General features: G+C 43.2%; 1 protein-coding gene across 1 annotated transcript; it reads right to left on the bottom strand.

Moving 5' to 3' along the window:
* Positions 1 to 445: 445 nt before the first annotated feature.
* Positions 446 to 3,181, bottom strand: MAP10 (microtubule associated protein 10). The gene has a single exon (XM_069484716.1). It carries the CDS (start codon positions 3,179 to 3,181, stop codon positions 446 to 448), a length of 2,736 nt encoding a protein of 911 aa, XP_069340817.1.
* Positions 3,182 to 17,671: the final 14,490 nt, after the last annotated feature.

Here is a 17,671-nt window from a genome sequence, read left to right as displayed (position 1 = left end):
ACCTTAAATAGTTTTGTACCTTTCTGCATCTCACACAGTAAGCCCTCTATATTTGTTAAATGATTTATTTCAATTACAATTTGAAGCTATCCTCATTAACTTGCCTTCTTTTTTCAATGACATGCATTAAGACAGCTTCAGGATGATCAGTACTTTAGGGCAGATAGTTTCAGAGAGACAGTTTAGAATGACAGATACTTTTATTCTTATAAGATTAAACAATTTAAAAAGAAATCTTACATAGGTTATAGGGTGATTTCATGATCAATATTATCAGATTTAATGGTAGAATACTATTTAAACATCAAAGAAATGACATTTATATTTCTTAAAAAGACTTATTCACATAATTTATGTACTAAAATATAACGTCAAGAGTTTTAATTTTTTTTTCCGCTAACAGTACGCATAGGTTGTTAAAAAAATGTTTTAAAAAAAACATTTTTTACACCGTATATCCTGGAAGTTTATTTATTACTAATTCACAAATATCTTTACATTGTTTGGAAATATTTAGTGAACCAACATCATCACTATCTTCTTCAAAGTGATCTGATGTACTGCTATCCAGGACATTAAGTTCTAGTTCTGACAAATTAGAAGGCAGGTAAGAACTCACTTGAGATGTCTGCGGTGACTGGCTTTTTTCTGCAGATTTGCAACCAGTTCTTGTTTTAAGTTTAACAGAGATGTCTTGGCCTCTCTTTATAACTTTAGAAACATGCATACCATTTTGGTCTATCTGGTTTTCTTTTTCTTCAGTCCAATGTGATGAAGATAAATCACTGCTAGAGATACTAGATGCTTCCTCCTCACTTTTATCCTGAGTCTTTGAAATACGAGATCTCCTATATGATTGTACTGGTGATCCAGCTGAAAAAGGTGGGCTAAGAATAGAACTCTTTTCACTGCTATTTTTCCTTATGGACAATCTTGTTTCACTAGACTTATTCGTATATTGACTATGTTTTGGATTTTCTGCCCCTGGACTGCTACCATGAGCTTGTAAACTTCTGCTGGTGTCCTCTGTGGTACAGAAATCTTCAGAATAGCAAGAGCTGGTGAAGTCATCTGAATACTTTAGTTCCGAGATGTTTTCATAGCAACTATTTGCACTTGGTTTATTTTCATTCACATCAACAGTTAGAATGTCATTATCTGTAGTTTCATCCTGCCTATTCTTTCTTTCTTTATCTGCTACAATTCTGTCAACAGCATCCTGTGGGAAAACACATGGACTTTGGACTTCCACCTTTCCTCCCAAAATATCTGTATGGGTTAACCTTTCTGGAATAATAGAATTTGCAGGACTCACAATTTCTTCCAATGAACCGTTACTGGTTCTATTTTTACCACAATCAACTCTCTTTTTTTCAGTTGCACATTTCAGTTTGATTTCTTTAGTTGTGCTGGGCTCGTCAACACCTCCACTAATCTGCCTTGAGGTATCACTATTTTCAGCAAAAGATGTATCTGAATCTAAATATTTATCTTTAGGTAGTTGATGTGACTTCTGATTTTGTTCTGCAAAGCTTAATATTTTAACTTTGGATGATGGAATTCTGAATTTTGTACCCAACATTTGTGCTTGCATTTTTCTATGCTGTTCTCTCTTTTCATGTACTACCAACATATCGGGATTTGTTTGCTTTAAACGTAGTCTTAGCGTATTTGTTAAGCCATAAAGTAGCTTCCCCCTTGGACCTCTTTTTGGGGAGGTACCATGGTTCTTTTCAAAATATTTACCTTTCTTAGGGTTTTCAACTTCGTTCTTTTTATGCTGAGGACTGACTGATTGTTCACATTCACCCACTGAAACCTTACCCTCTTTAGATTCAGACTGAAATAATTTGGCAGAAGATTCTGACGCCTTCTTTTCCTCAGTTCTATATAACCAGGCTAAGTGAGGATGTATGTGAGTAGGACTTGCCATGGGTTGGTCGTATAACAAGGACAACTCAACTAACAAAGCATTTAACAAAGGCAGCTGCCGTATTGTATTAATTCTATTTTGTTCAGTTTGAGTATGACATGTAGTTTGATTAATTGCTCCTATATCTTGAATATGTGGAGTATTTACAAGCATTGGAGGACTCTCATCTGTTGCAGAATTTGTATATTTTAGAGAGCTCCCGTGTGCTGGGGAATTTATATGTTTGTTGTCTGGAAAAGCACCATCCAACTCCTCGAGTACCTTCACTTGAGGCTCAATGGTGATTTTAACCTGCGCAGAAGGTGGTTTTTCTTGGGTCAAGTGCGTGTAATACAGAGGAGGAGGGCAAAATATGTTGGTTTCCATGTCCAACTCTGCAACTTCCTCACTTAGAGGAATACTCCTCCTCCCGCCGCAAGCATTTGGACAAGTAACAACAGGGTTGGTTTTGCCATTCTCCAAAGAACTGGCGTTATCAGAGTTGGCCTCGGTGTGGAAAACCATTTCCTTCAAATCCTTCTGTGCCTTTGGGATTTCTAACCCCCCAGGAGGCCTGTCATTGTCTCTTGGGCGTGGCTCTGAAGCTGGCTGCTGTGGCTGCTGTCTCTCCTGCGGGGTTTGGGAACTGACCTCCACTGCCTCCTGCACCTCTTCGTGCTCCACTCCACCTCCTATGGAAGTGAGGGTGACGGGCCGCTCAAGATGGCCCAGCAGGCGGCTTCCCAGGTCAGTCAGGCGGTAGGCCAGCGCAATGTCCCCAATTTGCTCCCCCGCTCGGTTATGCAGGGGGAAGCTTCCCCGGTGACCCTGGGAGCACCTGGAGGCGGCCGGCCCCACGACTTTCTGGACCGCGGCGGCCAGCGAGATGTTGCAGGAACCCAGGAGCTGTGGGGCGGGCGTCGGGCGCCCGGGGGGCAGCTGCAGCAGCAAGGTGTAAAGCGGGGTCCTAAGGAGCAGGCGGTGCAGGGTGGCAGGGTGCAGACGGAAGAGACAGGATTTGCCGCGACCGAAGCTGATCACGCCCGGCCGGGCTTCCGGGGCGGGCGCCGCGGGGCCGTCCGGCGGGTAAACCAGCAGCGTGGGGAAGTCCAGCAGGCGGAAAGCCACGGCGGGGCACAGGCTGCGCGGTGCCGAGGCCTCCTCCTGCGCCCCCGCAACGGCGGACGGCGGCAGCTGCCGAGCTTCCAGACGCACCCATTCTACGAGCACCTCCAGCGAGAAGAGCCGCTCGGACAGCGGCGCCGCCATTGCTGTTGCCCCAGGAGACGCCGCCGCCTGAGCTCTTCAGACGCGAAGCTGGCCGCTTGTGCTCTCGCGAGAGGCGGGGAGAAGGCGCCTGTGCTTGCGATCTCGCGAGATTTGAGGCGGTTCTCCCGCAGGTCCAGGCTGTGTCGGTTCAGAGCGTTTGGGTGGTTTATGGCGAAGCGTGGTGTGACCCGTTTTATTTCTTCCGGACTTGTATTAAGACAATTGTTGATGAAAATACAAAGCTATAAGTGGCAAAATACAAGTTGTTTTTTTTTTTTTTTTTTATAAAATCATGTTTTTATCACCGAAGATCTTATGTAATTGGGGGTCTGGTCAAATCTGAGGAATATTGAAAGTAAATCAAGACTCCCTTCCCCATCGCAGCCTAAGGAAAAGCCAGTTAACTATTAATAGCTGTCCAGAGTTGGTCTTCTCTGTGGCTGCTGTTGTGCCCAAAATATGGTGACACTGCTCTGATGGCCTGGGAGTCCCTCTGTGGTAAATTATGGTAGCACTAAGACACACACACACACTGAGTGTGACCACACTGGCAAGGACTCTAGTCAGGGCCATCTAAGCCTTCTTTCCAACTAGGCTTTGACCTTGGCTTCCAATCTGGTGGCGCCTGCATCACCCAGCTGTAGCAATAATCTTGCTAAATCAGTTTAGAGAGAACCCCGACCCTTCATCCCTGCTTACCCCTCTATAACTAATCAAATTCCTCACCCCTACTCTTGGTATCTGACCACCCTGCCCTGTCTTCAGCAAGAATCCTGTTAGATCTGTTTCGCCAGAATTCTCCCCACCCCTGATGTTGCCTTTTAGTAATTTTCCAACCTTTTGATATCCATCCTGCTCCTTGGCAATAAATCTCCACCTGCCCATGCTGTATTTGGAATTGACCCAGCTCTATATTGATTCCCCAGCACCAGGGCCATGCCCTAAGTGACAGGGAGGTGGCAGAGAGAATTGCAAAACAGGGGACACGGTGGGAAGCTAGCTAGAGATGCCTACCAGGGTGCAAAATGGGACAGGCCAGAGCCAAAGAGAAGGTGGAAAGCTGATGACAGGGTCAGAACCATGTGTGCAGAACAGTCGGTTTCCCATACGCTGGGGCCGGGTCCAAATGAATTTGCAAGTGTGGTTTCCCACATGCTGCTTCCGGAGGCATGTTTTGGGGAAGGGAGAAAGGTCTCAGGTCAGGACGATACCACATCCTCCTGGATAATAAACTCAGATTTCAGAGAGTTCCATGTGCTTCGGAAATGTGTAAATTCCTCATTACAGGAATTGTGTCTGCAGAAGATGGAAAAAGCTTTATGTGAGCCTTAATGAGTTTGGTTATATAAGAGTCTGATTTCCATCTCATAAATAATAAACAATCCCCTCAATATGCTCATTCCAACTTCCCTTTCAATTACTCATGTTAATCTTGCAAAGAAAATAAATCAAGAAAAATATGGAAAATGCCATCTCCCTGTTGGAGTAAAACATCTCCTGGATGATACAACATCTCCGCTCCAAGGTTTAGCAGCTTATTAGCTGTATCTGACTCACTGGTTCTTCTATTTAGACAATACTCCTTCCAAATCTCATCAATGTTAAAATGAAATATGACTTTAATTGAACAACATATGTCTGTTATAATATTTATTGAATTTGAAGTGTAATAATATGAACAAGATTGAAACTAAGAAACAGAAATTATGCCTGTCTCCAATCATTAGTTATATAACTTCACAGATATTTTTCAAAAGAAAGACTATCAATGTGTACAAGGAGAAGGTTCATTTTTCATGTCACTTGGTAAGGCAGTTGGACTGATGAACACGGAATCACTAGGATCTATTTATCTTTGTTTCCCAAATATTTGACTAGGGCTCTTTTCTTCATTCCTGATGCTTCTGCCTGAGATAAAATCTAACTCCCAAGCATTCAGGCTCTTACCATTCTGGATGTCTTTGCATACATTGTTTCTTCCACCTGAAATTCTCACCCTCCAACCTCTCCCTGTCCATTTCATAAGCATAGTTAAGAAGATGGAGTTGGATGGTCTCTGCTCAGATCCTTTCTTTGTCACTTCCTAGCTATGTGAGCTCAGGCAAGTTCATCTCTGCAAGCCTCATACTGCTCATCTGAAACTGAAACTGGGGATGGTAAGAGTATTCATTTCATGCAGTTGTTACGGGAGTTAAATGAGACAATGTATGTGGCCGGTACATGCATATATTCTAAATATTCAATATTGTTTTAGCCATTATTATGGTTACAATTGTTATTACCACTTACCCATGACAATTCTATTTATTGTCTTCATGTAGCAATCCATAGAGATGCAGGGTGACAGATTCAGGAGGAAGGGTGACAAGTCATCTTTTGAAGATGGGTTGTTGGCAACAATTATGGATGCCACTGCCTAGTCCCCGTGGGTAGCTCCGGAAATCCTCGAGATGCAGAGGTAATTTTGATGATGAGGATGGCAGCCGATGACATGCTTTTCCTTCATGGCATTTCTCTATAAAACCAAGCCAGGATTTTGGTTCCCGTTCTCTTTGTGAACGCCAGAGCAACAATGCACGGCAATGAGCGCAAGGAACTCGGATCTCCAGCTTTTTTTTTTTTTTTTTTGAGACAGAGTCTCACTTTGTTGCCCAGGCTAGAGTGAGTGCTGTGGCATCAGCCTAGCTCACAGCAACCTCAAACTCCTGGGCTCAAGAGATCCTCCTGCCTCAGCCTCCCGAGTAGCTGGGACTATAGGCATGTGCCACTATGCCCGGCTAATTTTTCTATATATATATTTTTAGTTGTCCATATAATTTCTTTCTATTTTTAGTAGAGACGGGGTCTCGCTCTTGCTCAGGCTGGTCTCGAACTCCTGACCTCGAGCGATCCACCCGCCTCGGCCTCCCAGAGTGCTAGGATTACAGGCGTGAGCCACCGCGCCCGGCCGGATCTCCAGCTTTAACTCAGCAAATAGTAAGTCGTACTTGGACAAATGAAGCATCACAGTGTGTGCCAAGCCAGGACCCTGCTCTGTGTGCTGTATGAGAGGCCAGGCAGTGTCATTCCTGTTCTGCTCCCAGAGACGATGGCTTCCGAGTCTGCTGGAGGGAACTGGAGGAGTGATCTTTATCTATTTCTGTCTGTCTGTCTCTCTCTCTCTCTCTCTCTCTGTATATATATGTGTGTGTGTGTGTACATATATATATATGTTATAAGGATAAATAAAGCACAATAGCATATAACCAAGATGGAATATTTATCCCCTCATAGAAGTTACCAGAATCTAACAAAGAAAGATGGAGTGTACACGAGAGTGTCAATATCTTTATTTAATTTGGCTTTTCTTTTACTTTTTATCCACTCAGTAGTCCATTCTCAGAAGGGGCAATGCAAACATTTTATTGTGCTATTCAAGATACAAGGAGCCAAAGCAAGCAAACAGACAGCAACAAACAACCTATACAAAGATTTCTAACAAGCCATCAAACTACCTTCCTTGAAGGGTGCAGAAGCGTATGCAGGAGACAAATTTCCTGTCCCAGCCCCCTGATGTGCATCTCCCTGGTTCTAACAAAGAAGAGCGAGAAGTCAAAAATAGAAACCAATTTGAAGAAGCTCAGGGGCCCTAAGTGCAAGTCCCCTTGTAAGACGTCTCTATTAACACTAAAATCCTCCAAGCTTCCTCCCCTACAGTCAAGACAGATGCCTCTGAAAGTCTCCCCGCAGTGGGAAGACTTCTGAACATTTCTTCCTGCACTTTGTGGCGTTTACAGAAACTACGAGAGTAGCTTCCACTGCATTTATCAAGCGAGAGGTAATTGAAAACAGCAGGTAGCTGAGCCTTAGTCACTGAAGAGGTCTGCTTGCCAATCCGTGCGTGGGGTGCTGAGGCTGGGAACTCCCACCACGGCAGCCGGGTGGCATTCAGGTTCGGCAAATCCCCTGCGTGTCCGGGGAACTGCATTCCTAAACCTTAAGACTATTTTCGTCCACTAAGAGAACTGCAGTGAAATGGAATCTATTAAGAACATTTGCTTTGCTTCTAAATATTTGTTGAACAGAACATTACAAGACCTTTGGAAGGTCATTTAACTGTACATTGAAAAACAAAAATTCCTCTTTCTGTCTTACATAGTGAGATTAAAAACAAAACAAAACAAAAGAAAACACAGCAATAAGCTTCAGAAACACGGTAGGGGACCCATATGTCTCAGAATTTTCAGGCCAGTCCTATTTGCAATTACAGTGTTGGATACTGTGATCCCACAATTCTCATAATGTCCAAGAAATTCTAATAGGATCTAGACTACAGAATTTAGGCTGCCTCTTATATACAAATATGATACATAAAATCCTATTCAACCTTTTCTCCGATCTGTGATTCAGAAAAACATAGCACAATGAGAGACCAATAAGGTGTCTTGACACCATACTCAGCATCAGACAGTCCCCTGAAGATGCTGGTCAGAAGCACTGAATCTTACCCCTGATGGGTCTTTCTAAAGGCAGATCAGATGAGAGGCAAGAGCTGAGTAAGGAAATTAAAATTTGATTCTTAGCAGAAAAGTTGAAAGTCTTTGGGACATGTAATCCACAGGAGAAAATATGAAGAAGATATATAATAATTTCTACAAAGAAATATTATTGACAGTGAAATCTGTAATGTTTCTTATTAACTTGATGCTTGGCTAAGTGAGCGTGCCGCACACAGCGATGGATGTGTGCAATTCACACACGTGCTCTGCAGCGGGGACCTTTCTGTCACAGATACGTGTACAAGCTCCCAGCGTGGACAGAGACCAGGTGCAGGACTAGCAGAGGTGCAGAAGCCTGAAGTTGCCTGTGTCCTCTGAGAAGCTCAAGAGTGCTGCCTGGCACCACCAGGGCATGGTGGGGTGGGGAGAGTAGAGTGGGAGCTCAGGCTGGGAGGGCTGGCAGAGGCCAGAGAACGTGCAGCTCTGTGCCCTTTGTGACTGAGGGATGGATTCTCTGACTCTGGAACAGAGTTACATGCACTGGCTTTCAGTTGCTGTTGACTCCAGCTTTATAGACATATTATATGGGTGGTGGGTCTCTGTTCATATCTAAGTATGGGGAAAGGAATTATGGGATTCCCCACAGCAGAAACAATTAGGGTGTTAGGAAGACATTTTTGGCTAAGCCAATAGCAAAATGCAATTCCAGATAAGATACTGATATTTCTCATAGAGTACAATTGTCCCTCAGGTGGGGCTGGAGAAGACAATTCTGAGGATGCCCTTCTTGCCTTGTGCTGCTGTGATAGTTTAAATCAAAGTAAATATGACGTGGGATAAAGTTCACTTAACAAAAAACAGCAGTTATTGATAAATTGCCTCTTTTTCCGTGGCTGATTTTGTAGATCCCAAATCAAATTCAGCAGATGGGTGGACCCAAGCGCGGAGGTAGCTGAAGAGCTGACGGCATACTGTAGGCTTCTCCTAGATTAGACGAATTTGGGGAACAAGTGCTCCTATGAGCCTGGGTTAGCCTGAAGATCGCATCTCATCATGGCTGTGGACCAACAGGACAATACGGTGGCAGAAATGCTCATGAGGGCACATTTCAGTTCATTTATACACCTTATGTTAAGCGTAAACAATGCTTTAAGCAAGGTTGCTAACCTTCTTGAATGGGGTAAGAATTTTCTTAAAAAGACACGTTTAAAGATGTGATTTCTGATTTTTTTCCTTAAAACCGGCTTTCTTTCTTCAGATGTTAGAATCACACTCCCCAACATCTCGCCTGTCCCAAATCCTCTTGCTAATGCTAATGACTTCTGACTTTCTTAAGTCTTCCAAGACTCATGACTTAGGGGTGCGCCCAGGGGTGTTGGTGCAGGTTTCTTACTTCCTGGGAGCCAGGAGCAAGTGCTCCCAGCAGATCTACCTCTACAAAGAAGCAGACGCCAAGACCTTGCACCCCTTGCCCCTCGGGCCGAGCCTGCTAGCTCGGAGCCGTCTGTCCACACTGCTGCAGAGAGAACGCTCAGAGTGATTGCTCTTGCAGTCTGGTTACGCGCTGGCGCTTTGCAATGGTACAAGACCCTGAGCAAAGAACAAGTGATCCTTAAAAAACTTCTTTAACTTCACTAAACTTCCTTATAGTACAGGTATGGAAACTTCTCAGAGGCTTTTTGGAAGGAAGAAAAGATTCTAACTTCATCAAATGCGTCAGGGAAAAAAGCAAAGGTGAAGTGTATGTTGCAGAAGATGAGCTGTGAGCATTGTTTTTGCCGACTGAAGACATGAAAAGCCTCTAGAGCCACTAAGATGCTGGGCCTTTCTGTTCTCCTCTGCTCCTCTCCCCAGATCCTCTGACATCCTGCCCGAATTGCGACATTCAAATCTGACTGGACTTCCAGACCCCATGGTGTGGCCACCTCCTCCCACCTCTTCCTGAACTCTCCCAGTTAGAAGTCACGACTCCTCCTTTTGAACACCGGGAGCTCTCTGTCCGCACTTTCTATCTTGCTTTAGAATTAGCATTTGCAACTCCTCTTTTAAGTGATTTGCTCCTTGACTCTGAGGTCTGGACCGTGTCTGATTCATTTTGTAACTTCGCAGTTCCCACATACTCAGTGAAATACTGGTAAAACAATTTCACAGGACTGTGACATCCTATCTGTGGATGTCCTTTCAGTAAACTGTTGGAGAAAAGCAAAAGGAAAAAGAAATTATCTCATACTAACAGGGTCCCACTTGCCAGGAGGAGGTTTTGTTTTCTTTGGTTGAGAAAAATTTGCCTTAGCTTAGGAGCAAGGGTACGTTTTTTTTTCTTGGGGAAAGTATGTGCGTGGCGACAGCTCGGAGAGGTGCTGTCCCTGAGAGCCGGCAGGCAGGACAGGGAGGGCAAGCCGGGAGGAGCAATTACACAGCTGGGTGCAGAAATGCAGCCACCTGCCGCCTGCCCCGCATGGGGGTGACATGTCACCAGCCCAGCCACACTGGAGAGGGCTGATTTGGGTCAAATAACATTGCAGTCCCCAGAAGGGAAACACTGACCAGAAGGGTGTGGCATTTTAAAATATCAGCACCACATCTGGTAAATGATTAAAATTCCAGAACACAGAGTGTCCTTCTTCAAGGCTACTCCAGTACCGACCCTTTATATTCAAACCATTTCACATGAAACAGTAAATAGAACTTGGCACAGGTGAAAAACAAAAACAAAACAAAACAAAACAAACAAGCAAACTAAACCCAGAACAGATCCTTACAGAGAGGAAAGGGAGAGAGGAGAAAGATCAAAAAAATAAAATAAAATAAAAAAGGAACTTCGAGCAGATGGGTGGGGCCTGACACCCTAGAGTCACCCCTCTGACCCCGTGTGCGCCCACTCTCTGTCTCTGGAAGCTGTGTTTAATGAGAACAAGTTTCCTTTTTATGATAACGTGATCCATGGTGTGGATTTAACGACTTCCTATGTCCGGTTCCCATCTGGGAAAGTGGGATAGTAAAAACTGCCACTTACCAATGTCACAGAGGTGGAAGACTGGCTCTAGCTCAGGGTCAAAGGGACATTAACTCTTCCCAGACTCCAGATGCAGGTAAGCCTGTTACTCAATAGTACTTAATGGCATCCCGTCAACCTGATAGCTTTCCAAAATCGGAAATGCGCTCCGGAGAAAATCCTTCTCGCTCACTTTTAGTTGAGAGAAACATTTTCATGGAAAGTTCCATTTCAGCTGAGATGCAGCCGAGCGCTCACCCTGGCTGCGGAAGGTCGCCTGGTTATTTGTAGGGGCCTTAAGTTAATGGGTTACTTCGGTAGCAAATGATGCCCAGAGGATGAGGTCACCATGTATTGTTTCCACTAGTTCTTTTCAATAAAAGTCATTGATTAGTTAATTGATGCTCACTTGGTGACTCAAAAGAATAGGTGCTGCTTCTACAAAGGTCAACTTAGCTCCCAGCACCTACACAGCACAAGGATGAAATCTGAGCCAAACTGATGCCGTCAGTCTTGGAAGAATGGGGACTGCTGGGGACTTGATGTTTTCTGTCTCAGCAGCTTTACAACAGGTATCAACGCTCAGGCATTAGCTGTGACATTGTTTAAGCTAGCAGAAAGCAAAGTGTGGCTTCTCCCGGAAGGCCTGTTGGAGAATGCTCAGGCTGAGTGGCGCTAAGGCGGAGTGAGCACCAATTTGCAATATGTCTTTGCTGCAACAATTGCAACAACCCGTTTGTCTGTAAAAGTGTCTTCTGTTGTTATTAGGTCTCTAACCCTAACTGTATCAACGTGTTCCCAGGTACAACTGCGCTAGCAGGACTGGACATCCCTCTGTGGAAGAAAATGCTCATGGTTCATGCCTTATTAGCGCCAAGGAAAAGCTCCAATCCTATTAACCCAGTCCCAGTGCTTAGAATTACCCAAGGTGCTGTAAAGAGGGTGGAGGAAACACTCTGTAATTCACAATCAATAAAACAGAAACTGAACAAGGAACAGCACACACAGATCTTGCCAGAATAAGCCCTAATGTCAAAGTCCAGTTGCCTTTGTTTGAAGAATTAAAAAGCAAAAATACACCTAAAAAAAAAAAATGGGAAAAAAACAGATGAAACTGCCAAACTGGGGCCTCAGACACGCTCAGCCTTCCTCCATTCCAATCCCAAATTGGCAACTGTCCCCAGGTTGTTTTCCAAAACTTTAACCAAGATTGGTGACAATACTCCAGGCTTTTAACAGAGGCTCTTTTCGCCTGGATTTGGGTGACACTGTTGCAAAAACATACAAGGATGGCATGTGGCAAATTGGCAACATACATTTAATAATCAGCTTACCAGAAAACAGTCTGGTAATTGTTAAATTCTTCATTACCTAGAATGAGAGGGAACAGCCTAAGGTTGTAATTGTATCTTTGCTTCCTTGGATAAGGTTAACTAGACATTTTCAGTTATAGAGGAGGTAGATAGATTAAATGGCAATGTAATTTTTTTTTTTTTTTTTGAGACAGAGTCTCGCTCTGTTGCCCAGGCTAGAGTGAGTGCCGTGGCGTCAGCCTAGCTCACAGCAACCTCAAACTCCTGAGCTCAAGCGATCCTCCTGTCTCAGCCTCCCAAGTAGCTGGGACTACAGGCATGCACCACCATGCCCGGCTAATTTTTTCTATATATATTTTTAGCTGTCCATATAATTTCTTTCTATTTTTAGTAGAGATGGGGTCTCGCTCTTGCTCAGGCTGGTCTCGAATTCCTGAGCTCAAACGATCCGCCCACCTCGGCCTCCCAGAGTGCTAGGATTACAGGCGTGAGCCACCGCGCCCGGCCGGCAATGTAATTTAATATTTTTTCTTGTAGTATGTAACAAGGCAAAGCCTTTTGGAGTCAGTGGCTCTTTCCTTGTTCTTTAACTTTCTGCGTTCCAACTTCCTGGAACAGAAAACAGACTGTGGAGGAACAGCATGGCGTTGATCACACAGCCTCTTTGAACTTCAGTTTGTCCAACTTAAAAAAAAAAAAAAGGTAATTCCAAATCCTTTCTAGTCCTTTATTTTTGAAGTTCTCCAAGCATCATCTTTAAAGGCAATGGCATCAGAGAAGCAAACAGGCAAATTCTCAAAGACAGAAACCAATTCCTCTTCTATCTTCCAAAAATTCCTCATAATTTCAGGACTTCTCAATGTCACCTCTATTCTCCCTGCGCTGTCATAAATTTCGTCTTTAAAAGATTTCTTTTTCCTGTCACTTAAAAGGATTTGGGGTGAAGCAGGCAGGGTGGGGTGGCAGACGTGTGTGCTCACTCCGCCATCTGACTCCCTCCCTCACTGTGTCACATGAGAAACATTATCTGGAGGAATCTCTTGTCTCTTCTAGTTTTAGGAAACAAGTTATTTCCCACCAGCAAATTTCATAACTAATTAAAGCTTGTCTATACAAAAACAAAAGCTTTAGCAATTTAACCACTCTGATGTAAACAAGCATTTTAAAATATATTATTCACTTGTCTGGTTTCTTAAGTGGAGGATATTCAACATAATGAGCCATGAATTCACACAGGATGCTCATCACAAAATGTTCTGCTTTCTGGGTGGCAATAGAATGAACTCGGTCCCCCTGTTCCTTTGGCCACATCAAGCAGCTTTTCTGCTCTTAGTTTGAGGACTTCAAACCTTTGTTCTTTTTGAACTTTCCACTGCTAATTTTCTGGGGACTGGGAAACCACGTGGCTCAGCATAGTACACAAGGAAAAAGACTATGGCTTGGAGAAGTGTCTTGGAGGCCAAGAAAATTAGGAGGATTCCAAGTTGCTCTTTTGGTTTGTTATATTTCTCATTCAGATGACACCACGTGATTGACATCTGATAAACACTCCTTTCTGTTTGGGTGCTGGTATCTTACTCAGACAGAATATTAAAACAGAAGTTAATAATGATTACTTCCTCATTGTGTACATCAGTTGGCTCAAGGATTTTTCTAAAGTGAATGCATGTCATTGGCAGCTCTTGTTTGGGGGATAGAACCACCTGCTCTAATTCTTCAGCTAGTGGGAAGATTTGGCACTATCTTCTGCTGTTCTTTAAACCAGTACCTACAAGAAAATAATAGGAATATGAAAAAAAGTGAGGAGATACACCTCTTCTATCAGTATATCCATCAGGAAAATAAAGCCCAGATCAAAGAATTCAATGGAAGGAATTTAATACAGGGAACTAGTTAGGAAGGTGCTGGAAGAGCTAAAATGGCCAACAGGGGGCAGTGAATGAACCCAGAGATTAGCAATGGTTAGTGGTTGGCCACCACCACACAGGAAGGAGGATGTCATCAGTTGAATTATATCCTCCCAAAGAGAAATGTTGAAGTCCTAACTCTATGAGCTCAGAATGTGACCTTATTTGGAGATAGGGCCATTGCAAAGGTATTTAGTTGAGTTAAAATGAGGTCAGACCAAAGTAGCGGGTCCCTAATCCAATATGACCAGTGTCCTTGTAAGAAGAAAAGAGACACAGAGACAGATGCTGGAAGAAGACGGCCACGTGACGACAGAGACAGAGGTTGGAATAATGCAGCTGCAGACCAAAGAACGCCAAGGATAAGCTAGGAAAAGGTGTGGAAGGATCCTACCGCAGGTCTCAGAGGGAGTGTGGCCCTGCTGACACCTTGACCTTGGACTTCCAGCCCCCAGAACTGTGCGACAATAAATTTCTGTAGTTTCAAGCCACACAGTTGTGGTACTTTGTTAGACCAGCCTTAAGAAACTAGTATGGAAGGTGTACTCAGAGCCCAAGCTCAGGGCCACCTGAGAGAGGCGGACTCATGAGGTGGATCAGACACAGGCCAGGACCTGGTAGGCTCTGGAGCACAGAGGAGATTCGGTCATTGCTGGAGGAGTCTCCAAAGCCGGTGGGGGGGTCGGGGAGGGTAGAAATACCTGACTTCTCCCATCCTCCCACCTCCTGCCAATGCCTCTTCTTCCGAACCTAGTAAGAAACCAGTTTGCATGTGAGCCTGCAAAAATGTAGTTTTCAGGGGCAGAGTGAGGAATAGATCTGAGTAAAAAAAGACAAAGACTGGCACTATAAGGGACTCTCATGTTTGGCTGGCATGTGTCCCAGATGTTCTACTCTCTATGAGCAAGTCAGGAAATACGGGCGATCAAATACTGCACTTACCTTAAAAGTAGGATTGTTGAGATTGTTTCAAGTGAAAAAGATCTGAAACACAAAGGCAAAACGTTACAATCCACCATGGCTTAATTATTAAAAGTGTGTGTCAAATAACCTGTTGTCAAAAAAAAAAAAAAAAAAAAAAAACTGTCACGGATTGAATTTTGGACAATTTGGACATTTGGGTTTTGGACAGGAAAAATATCACTTGTTCTACCTCATTATTATGAAGAGAAGTTGAAACAATGGCATTGGATGTTGTTATGAAAAAATAGAAAATGTAGGACTGAAAACCTAAAAAAAAAATTTAAAAACACAGCGAAAGAGAGAGAAGCTCTCTTTTACCCAGATAAAATCTACTACCCAAATCAAGAAGGAAATGATTAGGATGCTAGAGTGATATTTATATCAAGACTTTTATATCTGACTCCCGGGATCTAATGTCCCACAGTAAAAATTAAATCAGTATTTATACTGTGGTTATTTAGAAAAGGATGTGAAATACTTGTGGATTAAAACAAATTAAAAATACTCAAAATAAAAATCCCCACCATTCTTTAAAGGAAGCAGTATTTGGTAATGAACTTGGATACAGTTTTCTTTTATATAAAATAGAAAATAAAATATATACATACATTTATGTAAAATATTTTAAAATTTGTGATACAAGGAGGCACACAGATTTAGTTGCAGAGACAAACACTTCTTGGAAGACAAAATTTATCAGATTAGTCCTTGCATAGATGATGGTGGGCAATGTCTTTAACCAATTATCTTGTTCTGGCCACTAATACAAAAATAAAGAGCATTATATTAAATCGCTCATCAAAAATAACATTCTGCAAAGGACTGGGGTTATGTGGTCTTTGCTTTCCAGTGTTCTACATTAGTATGGAAATAGAAGGTAAGAAATCACACTGCTGAATAACTAACATGGCCTAGGCAAACACAAGAGCTCATGAGGAAACCTTCCACATGCGTGGGGTCTTAGTAAATCCTCATCATAAGCTCACATGTATAACCGTTTGGCCTGGCTGATGGAAGTGAAGGTTGGAGATTAGCGTAAACATGATATTCAGTTGGGGGAGGTTGAGATCGTCACACAAATCCATCAGTGCATGTTCAAACCACGACAAACACGAAATGAGAAACATACCTGAAACCCATGGCAAGGGCTCAGAAGAGCCCACACGCTCACCTGGGAGCACGGCTCACAGCACAGCGCAACTGGGCGTGGCACAGGACACCGCAGGACACGTAAATCCCTTCCTGTCTGTATTGCTTAACTGTAAAATGAGGGAAGGAAGAAAAAGACAATCCAAACTGGCAGTGGCGCTCGGGAATGGAGTGTCAGGAATAGATACACAAGCGGAACCTTCAAATAGATCATGAATCAAAGAGGAGGAGAAAAAAGAAATGTGGGCTGCAAATACAAAATTAGCATGAGCCAAGGGAACAGACTCTGTATGGTGAGGAAGACAACAGTGGGGAGGGCCATGAACACTCTCTTGCAATGTCTCACAATGCCCTGCGGCTCCGTACTAAGCAGTGTGTTTTCATGATGGTTAGTGGGCAAAAAGACGCTAAATGCCCGGCCCCAATAGCCCGATATGTCACTGTAGAGCTAAGACTGGCCTTCTCAGCCTCTGAGTTTTGAAGACTTTGAATATCACTTAATTGAGTCATTGCGGCAGCTCTCAAAGGGTCCAGAGCTTTCCAGATGACTTGGCTTCCTCCAGATCCAACGCACACCACTGACTTAATGCGTATGATTCGGAAATGCAAAGAGACTACCTGTGTGTAGTACCTACCCCCCGGGGTCCCTGTATGACCAGAGTCCCTCTCTGTTTTTATTGCTGAAAGATGGAAAAGGAAGATCTGACACAAAAATCAGGTTGGGCAGAGTACTACCTATGTACAGTATTTAAAAAATAAAATTCCTAGTGTTTAATAACCAAATGTCCTACTGTTTGTCTGCTTAGAAAACATTCTAGTGTGAAAGCTACATAAATGATATCCTGGTGATTCTTATACAAATGCATCCTGGTTGCTATCTCTTAAGGAACACAGACGCCAAGGCACCTCTCTAGGGGTGGCGTGCTCGTCATTTAACTCAAAGGATAAGACACCTTGTTTATGATTCCCAAAGGGAAGAAAACAAATGCACTCTGAAGGTAAAATAATGAAACCTGATGACAAAACACTGTCATAAAACAAAGGCAATATTAACCATTCATTGGGTTAGAGGTGAAATAGAGTTTGAGCAAAGACAAGAATGTTTATTGACTTGGTAGAAGGGAGTCCAGTGGAAAATGGTTGCTCGTTTTTCAGTACATCAGGGAATTCCATTAGAAAAATCGGTCCTAGTGCGTTGCTGTTCTGCCACAGCTATGACCACTAAGTACGCAGCAATTATTGCAGCGGGGCTGACGAGAACACTGGAGTGAGTCCAGCCAAGTGTGAGTCTCACCTTGTTATCAGGTTCGGTCATGTCCACTGTGTAATCTGACCAACCATTCCACTTCACTGTGTTTTTTTTTTTCCTTGTAAACACAAAAGAATGTTACATTTCTCTCATCTCTACACTCTAGGAATGTTACTATCATAATGCTCAGGAAATCGTCGTGGTTGTTTGAAAACAGAACAATGTAACCAACAAGAATCCTTTTTAAAGTATTAAAAATAAATAGCTACTTGACCACACAAAGGTAAATTATTTCAAGTGATTTTCGAATATAATAACTTGACTGATTATCCCGAGTGGGATATCTCCTAATGGCAAAACAAAACTCCAAAGAAATTTTAAACTGTATTCAGTATTTATATTGTTGCTAATGATTTCGGCATTATTTTTCTGAAAT

The sequence above is a fragment of the Eulemur rufifrons genome, chromosome 11 (assembly GCF_041146395.1).
Source record: "Eulemur rufifrons isolate Redbay chromosome 11, OSU_ERuf_1, whole genome shotgun sequence".
Taxonomy (NCBI): domain Eukaryota; kingdom Metazoa; phylum Chordata; class Mammalia; order Primates; family Lemuridae; genus Eulemur; species Eulemur rufifrons.
Note: the sequence above shows the minus strand (reverse complement) of the source record. Positions and strands in the feature narration are given on the sequence as shown.

Bases quoted from the DNA above. Each gene is read 5' to 3' on its own strand.
- MAP10 (XM_069484716.1), bottom strand. From the start codon at position 3,181: ATGGCGGCGCCGCTGTCCGAGCGGCTCTTCTCGCTGGAGGTGCTCGTA.